The sequence below is a fragment of the Leptosomus discolor genome, chromosome 14 (genome assembly GCF_034619465.1).
Source record: "Leptosomus discolor isolate bLepDis1 chromosome 14, bLepDis1.hap2, whole genome shotgun sequence".
Lineage (NCBI taxonomy): Eukaryota > Metazoa > Chordata > Aves > Leptosomiformes > Leptosomidae > Leptosomus > Leptosomus discolor.
In genome coordinates this window covers 2,145,382-2,161,040 of record NC_141404.1, presented here as the reverse complement: position 1 = coordinate 2,161,040, position 15,659 = coordinate 2,145,382, and the positions used below count along the sequence as shown (strand labels likewise).

The 15,659-nt window shown below is 63.0% G+C and overlaps 2 protein-coding genes across 4 annotated transcripts; one reads left to right on the top strand and one right to left on the bottom strand.

The window, feature by feature from the left end:
* Nucleotides 1-110: 110 nt before the first annotated feature.
* On the bottom strand, nt 111-12,219 carry CHTF18 (chromosome transmission fidelity factor 18). Of its 2 annotated transcripts, none has more exons than XM_086472997.1 (22): nt 12,138-12,219; nt 11,828-12,001; nt 11,541-11,667; nt 11,246-11,420; nt 11,039-11,128; nt 10,851-10,903; nt 10,500-10,641; nt 9,606-9,818; nt 8,786-8,883; nt 7,701-7,824; nt 7,425-7,558; nt 6,969-7,062; nt 6,732-6,830; nt 6,327-6,457; nt 5,866-6,028; nt 5,498-5,722; nt 5,245-5,394; nt 4,578-4,708; nt 2,825-2,969; nt 1,756-1,872; nt 831-888; nt 111-368 (listed from the first exon to the last, which is right to left on the bottom strand). In XM_086472997.1, the coding sequence occupies exons 1-22, from the start codon at nt 12,217-12,219 to the stop codon at nt 232-234; spliced, it is 2,862 nt and encodes a 953-aa protein (XP_086329123.1). In that variant the 3' UTR covers nt 111-231. The 2 variants fall into 2 exon arrangements, with proteins under 2 accessions (XP_086329123.1, XP_086329122.1); XM_086472996.1 differs by having other exon boundaries at nt 837-888.
* A 1,111-nt stretch (nt 12,220-13,330) lies between these two features.
* On the top strand, nt 13,331-14,915 carry RPUSD1 (RNA pseudouridine synthase domain containing 1). 2 transcript variants are annotated; one of them, XM_086472999.1, is made up of 6 exons: nt 13,331-13,512; nt 13,594-13,717; nt 13,857-13,959; nt 14,056-14,157; nt 14,460-14,752; nt 14,795-14,915. In XM_086472999.1, exons 1-6 carry the CDS (start codon nt 13,331-13,333, stop codon nt 14,858-14,860), a joined length of 870 nt encoding a protein of 289 aa, XP_086329125.1. In that variant the 3' UTR covers nt 14,861-14,915. The 2 variants fall into 2 exon arrangements, with proteins under 2 accessions (XP_086329125.1, XP_086329124.1); XM_086472998.1 differs by having other exon boundaries at nt 14,460-14,915.
* Nucleotides 14,916-15,659: the final 744 nt, after the last annotated feature.

The window sequence follows — 15,659 nt, the reverse complement described above, 5'->3', positions numbered from 1 at the left end:
ACAACTAAGGGTTTATAAATGAAATAAACAGAACGATACTTCATGCTTAATTTTTTTATATATATTTTATTTTTTTTTTAAACAAAACAAGTGGGTACTAAAAGAAAAAAACAAACCAACAAATAAGGATCACGCACACACCCCCCCCATCCACGGGTTAGAAAGGCAAAAGCCAGCTTATCCCTTCAGTTCAAGTCTATAGAATTTCCTGGGCTTCATCTCTGCCCCCCGCTAGAGCAGGTCCTTGATGTAGATGTTCCTCCGGACGGCGTTGGAAACCCCTTCGTTAAACCGGAACCAGACGTCGCTCTTCCCCACCGCCTTTCCCATCTGCCTCTCGATCGACTCTTCCTCGGAGGCCTGAGGGGCTGCGGGGGCGGGAAGATCGATGTCAAAAACCTGCAGAAGCTCCTGAGGTCACAGCCTGCTCCCCGGCGGCACGGGGAGGGGGACCCGGGAGCTGCTGCACGGGCAGAGCCGGAGCTCCCACACCCCGGATCCTGCGGACACTCGGGGTACCCACAGCCGTGCTCCCCAGCTCAGGGTGTCCGCTGGCCCTTGGGAGGCCGCCAGAATCCACCGACCTGCCCGCAGGCCCCCCCCCCGCCTGCTGCGGCGGGGTCACCTCGCTCCATGTCCCCTCCCCACCCCGCTGATGTCCCCTGGGGTGCGGCGCTTGGGGCCAGAGCCCCCGTTTGGGCACCTCTGTGGGGGTGCAGCCAGCAGCACCCGTGGCCACCCCATCCCTTTTGCCACCCACGTGGGGCTGGGGCCATCTGTGGCCACCCCACCCTTTTGCCACCCACCCGGGGCCACCTTGTCCCTCTGGCACCTACCCGGGGCCGCCCGTTGCCGCCGAAGCGGCCGCCCGAAGAAGTCGGTCTCGGGCTGCGGAAGGCGAAAAGGAGAGGGTGAGCGCGGCGGGAGCCAAAAGCAAACCCAGCTCCCCCCCCCCTCCCCGCCCCGTGCAAGGCCAGGCGCTGGTGACACCCCTCCGCTCTGCCCAATTTTAAGCTAAAAGCCAGCCCGAGGCAGCGCCTAAGGCAGTTCAGAGAAGCCCCTCGCTGGGGCTCTTGCGTGCGGCCGTCACCCCACGCCCGGGGCTGCCCCAGCCCCTTCCCCCTTCAAGCACCCGGCGCAGGAGGAAACCGCCGAGCAGGAGCCGGATGCAAATCCCGCAGAAAGGGCCAGCGGCCTGGGGAGAATGCAAACAGCATTCAAAATCGGGTGGGAAAGACAAACTTCTAAGGCTCATCGTGCTGAAGCGGGGTTTTAGGGACAGCCAAGGTCTCAAAGTTGAGCCCGTGGAGAGGGGGGGCGGTGGCAGGGGACCACCTCTTGCTCCTCTTGGCCGCTATCGGGATGCCCTGGGTGGGACCAGCCGGGCTCCCCCGCTGCGCCGGCAGAAGTTGGACGGTTTCCCCTGCAACCCCCCCCCTGAGCGGTGTCCGTATCTCCCCGCCCCGCAAGCAGCTCTCCCCCTGACCCCGCAGCTTCCACAGAGCCAAAATCCAGCTATTTCAGCCCGTATATCCGCATCCCTTTCCTTCCCCACCCGTGAAAGCTTTGTGGGGCACATCCCTAATTGTCACCCAGACCTAATTCATCCCGACGCTGTACACCCAGCCATTTACGGGACACGTGGTGACGAACTGTTCTATTAAAAGAAACTACTAAAAATAAATAAATACCAATGGAGACAGCCGGTTTCTAGCAGCCAAGGTAAGAAACGAGGCAGAAACGGCAGCCCCTCACCTTGTCCTCCACCGCCGCCCTCCGGACGATGTGCTCCAGGCGCTGCTGGTGGTTGGGGGGCGCTGCCGGCCCCGTGCCTGCTCGCTCCCCCTCCTCGCCGAGGCCATTCCCGGGCTCCTGCGGGGAGAAAAGCCCCGGGTGAGGGTCCCCTTAGGGCCGGCTGAGCTCAAGGTTTGGGCATCCCCCCCCTCAGGGTGATGCACAGGCTGAGGGCAGGAGGGTACCCGCCCCACACACCCCCTCTATTTGCTGCGGGGTTTGATTTCAACATCCAAACGACCTGGCAAAGGATTTTTTTTCATCATTTTCCGCCCCGCAGCAGCGCAGGGGATTAGCCCCAGCAGCGCTTCGGGCACTTGTGTGTTTGCTGCCCCTTTCCCTGGGACTTTACAGTCGGCACCGTGTAAACAAGGAGCCTTCAGAGACGTTTTTGCAGCATCGCTTTGCCCCCACGCATCCCTCGAGGAAGCCCTTCTGCTTCAAGAAGAGGCTCTCAGGGATTAATTATCCCCGTGGCACCAGGGCAGGGTAGGCACCAGCTACACCCAAGCTGTTCCTTAGCCTTTTCCACTTAATTTCCACCTTCTCCTGCCTCCTGTCCACTGCTGCACACAGGGTTTTGGTAGTGGGCAGTCACTCTGCTCCTCCCGGGGGCTTTGGGAGGATCGAAGTGAAGCAGCAAGGGAAGGTGCAGGCAGGAGGGAGCAGGTCGGCTCCCCCACAGACACGTCCAAATCGCAGCCAGAGGAACTAAAATTCCCCCCTCATCGCAGCCCTCGTTAAAGAGAGTTGGTGGGTTTAAAGCTTTAACTCACAGCAAGGGTTTCCTTCCAGAATCCCTGCAAAACCAGACGAGCCCTTCGGGCACGTCGCCCCAGCGCAGATGTGCTGCCCCAGGGCAGGCGGGCAGGCAGGCGGCGGGGTTAATCCTGGATTTCCATGTGCAGAGCGAAAGCCACCGGCTGCTTTGGAAACACCAGCTCCCCACGCCAGCCCTAAGGACTTTTATCCCCGACGACGGACCCACCACCCGCCCCCGAAACACCGGGGCACCCCCAGCCCTCCCTACCTCGCCCAGGTTTCGCGCCTGCAGCAAAGCCTCCACCCTCCTCATCTTCTCCAGCTCGATCTCCCTGGCGATGAGCTGCTTGGCCTGGTAGGTCAGCTGCCTGCGAGCCGGCAGGTCCGGGAACCGGCAGACGTCCTCCACGTTCCTGCGTTGTGGAGAGAGGGGAAGCAGAGGAAAGAAATCAATCCTGAAAATAAATATATAAACTGGAGCCTGACACAGGCACGGGGAGCCCCACCAGACGCCCAACCCCACCCTCCCTCCCCAGCCTCTTGCTACCAACACGGCCACGGTGCCTCAGTTTCCCCATCGCTGCCCTCTCTGGCAGCACGACAAGCTGCCCAGTGAGCGGTGCTGGCCGCGCAGAGCCAGGTTGCTGCGGGGCATCTCAGCTGAATGGGGACTCAGGAGGGATTTTGTGCTTTTTAATCCGGGTTTTATTGCAAGGAGAGGAAACCGCAGGCGGGTCTGCGCCGAACAGATTGCCCTGAAGAAGCCACGGTCACATCACAGCTTGGGCACGAGCGGCACCACGACCCTCCGCGTGAACCCCGAGGCGCCCGCGGGGAGCCGTTTAATTGAGAGACGGCCATGAACAGTAATTTTGGCTAATCAGGGCGGTTTTATTCTTAACGAGTGAGGCCTGTTTCAGGCAAAAGCCCAGGCGCAGCCCCAGCACCAAGCAGCCAGCTGGGCCAGTCCCCCTGCCAGCTGTAAATATTCCACGCTTGGTTCGCGTTCAGTACTAGTCCCCTTAAAATAAAGGGAGCAAAATCCTGTGTCAGGTAGAACTCAGCTGTAAAACCCACGATTTTAAACGCTGTGAAGAGCAAACTCAGGTTTTGCCGCCGCCAACAGCTTTGTTTGCCAGGGAGACGCTGGGATGCGACTCGCAGGTGCCACCACGGGGACGTGACACCCCCGTGGTCCCCACCACCGCCGCGCCCGGGCAGGCCACGGGCTCCGACGGGGCCCAAAAGGCGCAGCAGAGCAAAGCCGGCGCCACGCGGCTCCCCAAGCCCCGCGGTTTCCCTGCGGCCGCGCTCGCGGCGGCACAGCCCAGCGTGGGAAGGGCAGGGCGGGGGGGACACACACACACACGGCTCCCCGCAGCCCCCGCAGGCCTTTCTGCAGGCAAAAAAAAATAAATCATCAAGCGCTTCACTGTAATTAGATACAGCTGCTTGATTTAACAGAGGCTAATTTTGGTAATTAACTTTGCACCAGGAAGGCATTAGCGCTGCTGCTAGCTGGGGCCGGGTCTGTATTACTTCTTCACCGAAGCCTCGGGAGCGTTTGCAGCTCCGTGTATCCTTAAAGCACAGCGAGACTCCAGTCCAGCAGCACCGGCTGTCACCCTTTAACCGAACCGCAGTTACAGTGACCTCCTGTGCGCCACGTGCCCAGGCTGACCTGCTCTGCCCTGCTGCCACCAGCCCTGGGCAGCTTCGGTCCCTCCTCTGCCGGCTCCGGCGAGAGCCAAAGGCAGCTGCTGCTTCTCCTTTAACCCCAGTAAAGCAAATCCAGTCCCGCTCCAGGCTCCTCCTTTAAAAAAATCCCCGCGGAGAAAGTGGGCTCCCTGCAGCCGTGCCAGCACGGGCAGCTCTGCCAACGCGGCTGCCATCGCCGGAGAAACCTCTGGCTGCAAGGAACCAACTCAACACCACGACGCCTTTGGGCTCCAGCTCCTTCCTGAGCTCTCTGCCGGTATTACTGTCGGTTCCTACGCCTTCTCCCCACCCTCTGGACTTACGGGTCGAGCTTGTAGACGTACTGGCCCTCGGGCAGGCGTTCCTGGTGGTAGGTGAGGTTGTAGGCCAGCATGGTGCTGATGAGGTCTGCCAGCTGCTGCTTCTCCTTCTGGCTGTAGAGCTGGGTGTTCACCTGGGGAGGAGCCCAGCAAGGGGAAAGCATCACTGATCCGTAACTTCTCAACATAAAAATAACCTGAAGCACGGGGTTTGTCTCTACACGAGGCAGGACAGTGAATACCCACGAGGTCTGGGCCGAGTTTAGTTTCCTGTGAGGGACACACGTACTTCACGGAGCAGGGACAGTCCCTTCCAACAGCCCAAAGGGCAAATGCACCCAACGCAGCCGTGTCTGCAGGTGAACCAGCTGCTGGAAGGCGACTGCAACGGCTCCCCAAAGCCCTGCTCAGCCAAGCCCACCCCCTGGGCGCAGGGGCCCACCCAGCAGCGAGGTATCTCAGCGCCACATCCCCGGCTTCCCTCCAACTCCCGCCCCAGTTGCCACATCAACCCGACCCCGAATTTGGGCAGAGGTCTGGGATAGCTCAGCCTGGGGGATGCAGCGCAGGGGACGTGTCCCAGCCATCACGGGGGGGAGGTCGCAGAGGGGACACGTCACCCAGACAGGAGCCCTGCCACCGCAGGGAGACGGGGCTGGTGGGCACTCACCGGGCGGAGCTTCGGGGCGATGATGTCCAGCAGCAGACAGAGCACCTCCAGGATGAGAGACCGCTGCCCCGCGCGGCTGCGGGCGCCGGGCGTTATCCCCGACACCATGGACACGACGAGGTTCTGCATGTGGTTCAGCTTGGCCAGGGCCTGGGGGGGGAAGAGGGCAGGGACGGCTCAGCCACGGCTGCAACCACAGACAGCCTCGTGGGCGACAGAGCCACGCTGCCACCGTGCCCCCCTCGCTCCTTGCCTCGGGCTGGCTGCTGGGATAAGCGAGCCGGGGGATGCTGGTGGCGGCGAAGAGCAGGTGGAAAGCCACGGGGAGGAAGGGCAGGTATCGCATCAGCTGGAAGCTCTGCCCGTGCAGGACAGCGCGGCTCAGCAGGTCGGAGAAGCCCAGCCACTCCAGGGCCAAGCACACCGAGCTGAAACTGGAGTCCCGCAGCTTCATGTTCAGGAAATTGTCGTACAGACCCTGCAAGGAGGGTTGAGACGGCTCGAGGTTGCGTGGACGGTCCCGTCAGAGCACGCTAACTGGGATTTGAAGCATCCCAGCGAGCTCAGCGCCAGCACCGCACAGCAGAGGAAGGGGCCTGGCTGTCCCCTTGGCTGGTTTACCTGGGCGAGCTTCTCCTGCTCCCCCGAGGAGACGGCGAGGCGCAGGATGTGGTGGAAGCGGTGGGAGGACGCGTTGAAGCCAGCCGTCCCGCCGAGGGGCGACAGGTCCTCCTCGCCCACCAGGAGCTGGGTTGGCAAAGCGGGGTCCATTCCTATCCTGTGCCTGGGGGGGGGAGCCCAAAGGGAAGAGCTCAGGGTGTCCCGGCGCTGAACGGCCCAGCGAGGAATGCTGGGACCCTGGCAAACTGGACTGGTGGCGATACCGATGCCAAATTATCGGGCACTAAGGAGAGCCCAAGCTGGACACACAAATCTACTGACGAAGCCGGGTCTGCTGCAGGGCAGACCAGCTCTCCAGGACCTTTCAGGTTTCCCCACCGCAGGTCTTGCAAGCAGGTCAGGGAATACCGAAGCAGCGCGCCCCAAGCAGAGAGCAGAACTAACAAATCCCCCTCCCATACCTTTGGACCTTTGGGAGCTGGAAGATGTCTTGCCAGATGGAGAAGAGCCCCTTGTTTTGGTCTTTCAAGCCGATCTTCATCGTCTGCACCATCTGCACGCTCAACTCCTTCTGGCCTCGGCCGTGCAGGAACTGCAACACAAGCGAGGGGCTGCGGGGACGGGCAGGGCGGGGCGGGAGGGGATGCCCACAACAGCCAGCTAGGGCTGGGGAAAGCCGGAGAGAGCAGCACCTCGCTCCTCCGCCGTTTGTAGGGGAATCGAGGTTAAAAATAACACAGGGGGCAGGGGGGAACATTTTAGGGATCTCCCCGGGACAGTTTTTCCCCTCCATCCCCCTCTGAGGCCAGATCAAGAGCCGCAGCAAGCCCGTGTCCCCCAGAGACCCCTCCCGCCGACCCCCGGACCTGCAGGGTGTTGATGCAGGAGCGGATGTCGTTCTCCGTCTTCTCGCACAGCGCCAGCAGCGCGCCCGTGTCCGCCCGCATGCCCTGCCGCAGGGCGATCTGCAGGAGAAGGGGGGGTCAGCAGGAGAAGGGGGGGTCAGCAGGAGAAGGGGGGGTCAGCAGGAGAAGGGGGGCTCAGCAGGGAGGGCCCGCCGGGCCCGGGCTGGGGGGCGAGAGGAGCCCTGGGCCGCGTCGCACCTCGCAGAGCCGCTGGGCGAGCCGGGAGGGCGCCGTCCGAGGGAAGGTCAGCAGGAAGGATTGCTGCCGCAGCGGGCGGAGGGCAGGGACGTACCTGGCAAAGGGAAGCAGAGGGGTGTCTGAGCGACCCCAGCAGAGGAAGACATCCAGCTATCACCGCGCTGCTCAAGGACAGGCGGGTTATTTGGCAGCTGCCTGTCCACCACTCGGGCACGCACCAACACCACTGCACACGCACACCTAGCTACAAGTCACCCCAGCAGATACAACACCTGGGGGGGGGGGGTCCAGGAAAGCCGAGTGTGTTGTAGTTCTACTTTTCATAAGGTACTTCTAAGCTGCAGGTCGATAACTCGGCGCAGGAAGGCTTTGGCTGGAGGCAAGAGCAGCCGCCTCCTCGCTTGGGGCAGCCTCAGCCCTCCAGCAGCCCTCCCCAGCCCCGCAGTCGATACTAACTGGTCGTTGCAGATGCAGATGATGGGCCTGAGCAGCAGCCCGCCCTCGCGCCGCCTCCTCCGGCCCGCGCCAGCCGCCGCCTCGCCCTCCGCGTCCTTACGGTGGATGATGTTTAGCAGCACGTTGATAGATGCCTTGGGAAAAAATACCAAGGACAGAAGGGATGAATTCCCGCTGTTCAGAGGCAAGAATCCGCTCCTAAAACGGAGGAGCGGCCGAGAGGGCAATAATGAAGCGGTTCACACAAAAAGAGGGGCAGGTCCAGGCGGGCCTTACCGCAGGCGCGCCGTCTATCTCATCGATGATCAAGCAGTTGGGCTTCTCGTTGGCTCCCAGCACGGACTTCATCTGGGTGGCAGCTTCGATGCGGGTTTTGAAAACCTCGGGGCTGCGGTCGTCACTGCAAGACAAACCAGTAGCAGGCTGCTGCGGCACGGCACCACCTCCGGCACGGCACCACCTCCGGCACGGCATCATCTCCGGCACGGCACCACCTCCGGCACGGCACCACCTCCGGCACGGCACCACCTCCGGCACGGCACCACCTCCGGCATGGCACCACCTCCGGCATGGCACCACCTCCGGCACGGCATCATCTCCGGCACGGCACCACCTCCGGCACGGCACCACCTCCGGCACGGCATCACGTCCGGCACGGCACCACCTCCGGCACGGCACCACCTCTGGCACAGCACCATTTCCAACATGGCACCACCTCCGGCACGGCACCACCTCCAGCACGGCACCACCTCCGGCATGGCACCATCTCCGGCACGGCACCACCTCCGGCACGGCATCACGTCCGGCACGGCACAACCTCCGGCACGGCACCACCTCCGGCACGGCACCACCTCCGGCACGGCACCACCTCCGGCACGGCACCACCTCTGGCACGGCACCACCTCCGGCACGGCACCATCTCCGGCACGGCACCACGTCCGGCACGGCACCACGTCCGGCACGGCACCATTTCCAACACGGGACCACCTCTGACACAGCACCACCTCTGGCATGGCACCACCTCTGGTACGGCACCACCTCCGGCACGGCACCACCTCCGGCACAGCACCATTTCCAACACAGGACCACCTCCGGCACGGCACCACCTCCGGCACGGCACCATTTCCAACACGGGACCACCTCTGACACAGCACCACCTCTGGCACGGCACCACCTCCGGCACGGCACCACCTCCAGCTCAGCACCATTTCCAACACGGCACCACCTCTGACATGGCACCATCTCCGGCACAGCACCATTTCCAACACGGCACCACCTCCGGCACGGCACCACCTCCGGCACGGCACCACCTCCACCAGGTTCTGGAGCAGGGCAGGGCTGGGCAGCCGGCGCGGACTCACCTGGCGTTCATCTCGACAGCGTTGTACCCCGCGTGCTTGGCGATGACGTGGGCCAGCGTGGTCTTCCCCAAGCCGGGCGGGCCGCAGAGCAGGGCGACCTGCGGCGGAGAGGCAGCGTCAGCCCGGCAGGCAGCGAGGCAGGGCTTCCTCCGGCACCGACCGAGGCTGCCACGCACGGGGACGGGGGTCTGCAGCCTGCAAACCGGTCTGGGGAGCTGCTGCACTGGTTTGTAGACACACGGGGAGAAGGGAAAGTCACTGGAGGAAGGAGAATGTAACAGAAACTCTCAGAGGTGACAGAGTCATCCTGGCAGCACCTCTCACGCATATGTTTAAGGTTGCAGGGCAACAGATAGAAAACAAAATCCCTTCCAGAATTACACTCCCGAGAAGCAATGCTGTTAGTATTTATTTTTGTTTTCCCTTCTTTATATCCTCTCACTGGGCAGATCGAAGCCGGTGTGTTGTCCCTGCTCCCTCTAGTATTTGAGCATCGTTGCTCTTTTCCAGATGCAGAAACTCCAGCTCAAAGGCATGTCACCTCTGCCCCTAACAAACATAGTCATGACCAACCTCTGCTAAAAAGGGCACGTCTTTCCTCAGCCAGCCCATTTAATCTGGCTGGAGGAAGTCTGTTCCTCTCCCCTTGTTACCACAGTACCCCAGCCAAAACGGAAGAAGAAATGAGAAAACCCCACATTCTCTAACAAGGAATCCGACTTCTCCTGGATCTGTACTGGAAAACCCGCACCTCATCGTGGTGGTGGGATGAGGGGGATTGGAGAGGAGACCCACCGCAGCAGGGTCCTGTCCTGCTCACCTTGTATTTGGGTCTCTTGTGCTGGTCCAGCTCAGCCTCCAGAATCTCCTCTGTGAGCTGCACCTTCGTTTTCCACTTACTCTGCTGCTCCTTGGGCTGGTGGAATGGAGGATGAGCTTCAGCGCTGGGCTTGGCCTTCTTCACAGCCTTCTCCTTCCCGAACACCACCGTGTCCCAGAGCTTGAGCCACTTCAGAAGGCAGCGGTTCGTGTACTGCACGTCGGGCAAGAAAGCGAGCAAACCCCATCAAACCTTGGAAGGATCCAGCCAAGGATCCAGCCTCTCCTTCGTGGCTTAAAAAGCCGCCGTGGCCTGCAGAGGAAGGAGCCAAGCCCAGGGAGGCAACACGGCGCGCGTCTGCCCAGGCAGACCTCGAGCGTGCAGCACGTCACCCCCCCGGCAGGGGACATCCTGCCCGGGATTCCACCTGGCATCTCTCTGGGACAGCCTGGGAACACGGCTTGCCTTCCCGCCTCGGCCACCATCCCGCAGGGCAACCGAGGACAAGTCACATCAGCCCCATCCCCGCTGCCCCTCGTCTGTCTCAGCTCAACCCAAAGCTTCTCAGCCTCCTCCATAATTTCTAATTCCCTTCAAAACTTCTAATATTAAAAAAAAAATAAATCAAAATAACCAACAATTCCTGGCTAAAGTCCACCCAATCTTTTTTGTCTTCTTTTGATCATCTTTCAAAATCCCTTTTGGCAGAAGATCCACAGCCTACAGCTGAAAACCCCCCACCCCGAGCTCTCAGCACCAGGACTGGCCCCAGGCAGGGCCAGCATGGCCTGAGCCCCCCCAGCCACTGCTTCTTGACCCCACAGCGTTAAGGAAGAGTTAGAGAAGTGGTAAACCCACCCGACCCCCGAGCCCCCGCTTATCCTAGCGCCTCACATCATCACTGAGCAGCTCCATGTAGCGCCGGGGGGTGAACTTGTCCACCCAGAGGCAATGCGGCGCAGCCTCCTCCTCGGCTGCCGGCTCCGCTTCCCTGCTGGGCTCCGGGCTCTCGGTGCTGGTCTCGCTCTCGAGGCAACTGCAAGAAAGAATTAACTCACCCCAAACCACCCAGGGAGTCAGGGAAGGGCTGGGAATTACACCCAGACTTCCCAAGCTGGGGATGCTGAGGGCAAAGAGGCTCGTCTGCTCACACCTCCCCAAATCGTGGACCCAACCGGAGGATCTTGGGAGCCGCATCCGACGGCGCGGCAGGGATGGGAGTGGGATTTCACCCCGACATCTCACCTGTTTATTATCTCCGTCAGCTGCTGCGACGCCTCCAGAACACGCCTTCGACGCTTGAGCACAAAGAGGGCGAGAAGGGGGAGTCAGAGACACCCCGATAACCCACGGCGAGGGGGAGCCGGGATTTGGGAGCCAATGCTGCGGCTACCCAGGGGTCAGGAAGACAGGAAGGTCGGTAGATGTGATACCTCTTCATCCACTTGTTCCTTCAGGTAGGAGAAAGGCACCCCCAGCAAGTGGAGCGGCCTGTGTGCATTCCAACCCAGGGCATCGGGGAGCTGCAAGGACCGGAGGACACATGCCGACGTTCATCTCAGCTTCACCAAAGCAGATCCCCTCCTCAACTGGGCGGAGGTCACAAAGAAGCAAAGCCCACCTTTCAGATCCTTCCTCACCTCCACCCCCATCCTGGAGGGATCATCCCTCACCGCCATGAAGACCCTGGTGCCCTCGGTGGACGTCACGTTGATGTAGTCCTCCAGGATGGGTGGCCGCTTGAGGACTCGCTTCTTCTCGGAGGGTGGTGTGGTCTGCAGCGGGACCATGCCGCTCATCTCCAGGTGGTCTGAGCTGGAGAACACCAGGTTCCTTTAGCAGGGGCGAGGGAAAGGGCCCTTGAACCCCACCTTCGGTGGGGTTCAAGGGCCCTTTCCCTCGCCCCTGCTGAAAGTGGGGTTCAAAGTGGCCAACCTGGCGGTCTGGGGAGCAGAAGGCCCCTCTGGACCAGCATCCTGGAGGACATCAGGAGTCAACTCATCACCCGTGCCAAAGGTGAGCTTCTTCACAGCTTCCAAACGCTGTCGCTTCAGCTTCGGGGCTGTAGGAGACACCGGGGCAGGAGGAAGAGGAGAAGCATCGTTGACTTTAGGATGATCCTCAGCTGCTCTTCCAGCACCACCCTGCACCCCTCGGGGGGGGGTCAGCAGCACACCCCCCCCCCTCCCCGGGGCTGCAGACCGGGCTCGGGCCAAACCTACTGCGGGCTGCGGGCGGGGAACCGGGGGGGACGCAGCCCCGGTCCCTCTTCTTGGGGTTGGTGCCCCCCGGGCCGCTCCCCTCGGTGGGGTCCCCGGGAAGGTCGAGCTCCTCCGGCTGCTGCTTCTTATCCCGGAACTGGGAGATTTTGGGACCAGCGGGTGGGAACGGGTCATCTGCAAAGAGGTACCGGTCACCGGACGGGAGACCCGCGGTGGGGGCGGGCACAGGCGGCTCCGAGGTGCCGGTCCGCTCCCTCCCTCCTTCCGCCACCGCCTCCGGTACCGGCTACGGCACGGCAGCAGCGCTCACCTCCCAGCTCAGCCAGCACCTCCAGCTCGGCCGCGAACCGCTGGTAGAAGCCCTCCTCGGGGCCCTCCTCGGGGTCCGCCATGGTCCCACGCCGCCACCGCGCTCCGCTCCGCGCTTCCGGCCGCCGCGCCGCAGCGGCAGCCGCCGCTGATTGGATGCGACCCGAGCGGTCGGCGGCGCCGGGAGCGCTGATTGGACGCGGCGCGCAGCCGGACGCGGCGGCGGAGGCGCTGATTGGATGCGAAGCGCGGCCCCGGCCCGGGCCCGGCGCCGCCGGTGGATGCGATGTAGGCGCTCACCGCCCCGCCCGGCCCGGCCCGGGGACGGCGCTGCAGGTCGGTCCGGAGCGGCGGGGAGGGGGGGGGACGACACGGGGGTCAGGGCGGAGGCGGAGGCGGCGCCGACCCTCCGCCGGGCGTGTCCCCTCCGCCGTGCCCCGTGTCCCCGCCGCCGTGCCCCGTGTCCCCAGCGGGTCGCCGCGCGGCGTGCGGTCCCGGGGAGAGCCGCTGAGATCGCGGCCCGAGCGCGGCTGGTAGCGGGCGGGGGGGGGGGGGGGGGGATGAAGAGCAGGGGGAGGGCGAGCCCCACCGTCGGGCTGGATCGGCCCGGCCACCGTGCGGTTGCGGGGCCTCCACGCGTGACGCCGGGACGGGGTTGGGGCCTCCACGGGTGACACCGGGACAGTGGCAGAGCCGCACGGGGTGACACCGGGGCGGCTGTGGCGGTACCGCTGTGGGACCCGCACGGTGTGACACCGGTGAGGCGGGGGGGACCTGTGCGCTGTGACATCGGTGTCACTCTGGGACCTGTGCGCTGTGACACTGGTGCCCTGCAGCGCCGGGACACCTCCAGTCCTGCTGGGGGTACCCCACCTCCGGGCCCTGCTCCCTGCCCGCTCTCATTGGGTCCCTTCGCTCCCTGGGGGTGCTGTGCCCTTCCCCTGGGGTGCTGTGCCCCTCCCCTGGGGATGCTGTGCCCCTTCCCAGGGCTGCCGTGCCAATCCCTGGGGTACTGTGCTTCTCCCCAAGGGTGCTGTGCCCCTCCCCAAGGGTGCTGTGCCAATCCCCAAGGGTGCTGTGCCAATCCCCGGGGGTGCTGTTCCCATCCCCGGGATGCCCAGGCTGCGTCCGGAGGCTCTTCCCCCCCCCCGCTCACCCCCAGTTGCCCCTCACGCTCCCTGCAGGGCGCTGGCCATGGAGCCGGGCACCATCGACAACCTGTCCATCCTGTACCAGAGCTCCGACTTCATCGTGGTCAACAAGCACTGGGACATCCGCATCGACAGCAAGATGTGGTACGAGACGCTGACCCTGCAGAGCCAGCTCAAGCACCGCTTCCCCGAGCTGGCCGACCCCGACACCTACTACGGCTTCAGGTGAGCGGCCGGGGCACCCAAGCGGGCTCTGCTCTGCCTCCGAGTCCGGGGATGCTCCTGCACCTCCCGTCTCCTCCCCAGGTTCTGCCACCAGCTCGACTTCTCCACCAGCGGGGCCCTGTGCGTCGCGCTCAACAAAGCGGCAGCGGGAAGCGCCTACAAGTGTTTTAAAGACCGGCTGGTGACCAAAGCCTATCTGGCCCTGGTAAAATCCCAAATCCCGCTTCTGGACTTACCTTCTGGCTTTGCTCAATCTCAGCTCGGCCTCTACTTCTCGCCCTCCCGCCGTCGGTGAGGAGCGGGGGCCGGGGCTCGCTTTGCCAACCGGTTTCCCGCCCTTGCAGGTCAGGGGCCACGTCAGCCAGAGCCGAATGACGATCCGCTACGCCATCGGGAAGAACACCACCGAGGGCATGACCCACATGATGTGCATCGACGGGACGGAGGGTGAGCGGCTCCCGCGCCCTGCCTGCGCTGCCCGGGCCGCCTGGGCCACGCTGCGGGGAGCTGACACACCCCCCCCCCCTCCGGATCTTATTGCAGGCTGTGAAAATCCCAAGCCTTGCCAGTCGGAGCTGATCGTGCTCGAGCACGGGTCCTACAGCGGAGACCCCGTAACCAAAGTGTTGCTGCAGCCACTGACAGGTAGGAGCTGGGAGCCAGTGGGGGCTGCTGCTGCTGGGGCTGCACGGATGGGCAGCAGAGGTGCTGCAGCGGGACCTGCGCTTGCAGCCCTGCACCTTGGTTGCAGCGTGGTGACAGAGTAAAAAAGCCTAGAAAGGTCTGAGCGGAGCTGAGAGCCAGGCTCAGCTCGTGGAAGCCTCAGGTTCTCAGCCTGGGCAGGGGGACAGATGCCATTTGGTGTCACTTGGCACCACTGTCCCCTCGAGGAGGGATTCAGGGATAACCTGTGTCCCCGATTCCTCCACTCCTGCTCTCTGCCCTAGGGCGGACTCATCAGCTCCGGGTTCACTGCAGCGCCATCGGCCACCCCATCGTGGGGGACTTCACCTACAGCCACAAGAAGGACAGCAGCCCCTACAGGATGATGCTCCACGCCTACTACCTGCGCATCCCCACCGGCAAGGAGCTCGTCGAGGTCTGCGCGCCCGACCCCTTCGTTACCGCGATGGACAGCAACTGGGTGCCCCACCACGTCCTTCACCGGCTGGATGAGACCATCCAAGAGCTGAAGGACAAGGTGATGCAGAAGGGGGAGGAGGAGGAGAGCCAGGCGGCCGTGCTCGGTGGCAGAGGAGAGGAGGCACGGAGCGAAGCCAAGAGCCCGGAGGCGGAGGAGCAGCGAGCCCGGTGCGAGCAGTGGTTGGCCGAGTGGGCTTTGGAGTGAGCACAAACCACGTCTCTGCATTTCCAGCCCAACGCTCCATTTTCGTCCCAGTGGGTCCCCACAGAGCCCAGCGCTGACTCCGCTTTCTGTTCGCCATGGCTTCCCTCACTTCTGGGGCTGGGATTAGGCAGATTTTAGCAACGGATGGGTTTCTTTTTTTAACGTACACATCATCCATCTGGCCTCTGGATGCCCCTTTCCTAATTTTGGGCCTCAGCAGCAGAGTCAGTGTGTCACATACCAGCTTAGAGTGACCCCAAAGCTTTACATCCCGGTCCCGGGGCTCGGGCACAGCCGGGGCAGCACCGCTGCTGCCTTTGCCAGGAGCGCGGTGGACGTATCAGGGTGGGAAAACAGCAGCAAAGGGAGGGGAGAACACGCCAGGTGCAGCCTCGGTGTCCGGGTCCCCAGTTCCCAGCCCGCTGCGCTCCCTGGCGCACGCGTTGGGTGGGAGAGGAGGAGGCTGAAGTACAGCCCCGGGGGGCACCGACAAGCCCCCCTAGTCCTGGGGCGGCCCCGGGGCGTTTTGCCCACGGAGCTGGGCTGTGCGAGGGGCGCAGGAGAGGTCCCTGCCTGCCCCGAGGACGTGCTGCCTGCCCGTCCCTGCCTGCCCACGCGCTTTCCTCCTGCCTCGGCCCACGCGTGGTTTGGGTTTGTTTTTTTTTTAAAAGGTTCGTTGAAGGTGAGCGAGTCGCTACGGGTGAATTTTAAACTTTTTTCCAATTTCTATGAGAACCTGGTCTTTTAGCGGTTCTGAAATACGGGTGGTCTCAGAAATGAGCGTGGTTTTAGTACTTCT

Coding starts and splice junctions, on each gene's coding strand:
- RPUSD1 (XM_086472998.1), top strand. CDS start 13,331: ATGGAGCCGGGCACCATCGACAACCTGTCCATCCTGTACCAGAGCTCC. Junction 13,513..13,593: donor GACACCTACTACGGCTTCAG/GTGAGCGGCCGG, acceptor TCTCCTCCCCAG/GTTCTGCCACCAGCTCGACT. Junction 13,718..13,856: donor CCAAAGCCTATCTGGCCCTG/GTAAAATCCCAA, acceptor CCGCCCTTGCAG/GTCAGGGGCCACGTCAGCCA.
- CHTF18 (XM_086472997.1), bottom strand. CDS start 12,219: ATGGCGGACCCCGAGGAGGGCCCCGAGGAGGGCTTCTACCAGCGGTTC. Junction 7,063..7,424: donor ATCTGCATCTGCAACGACCA/GTTAGTATCGAC, acceptor TCCCTTTGCCAG/GTACGTCCCTGCCCTCCGCC. Junction 889..1,755: donor GGGCGGCGGTGGAGGACAAG/GTGAGGGGCTGC, acceptor CGCCTTCCGCAG/CCCGAGACCGACTTCTTCGG.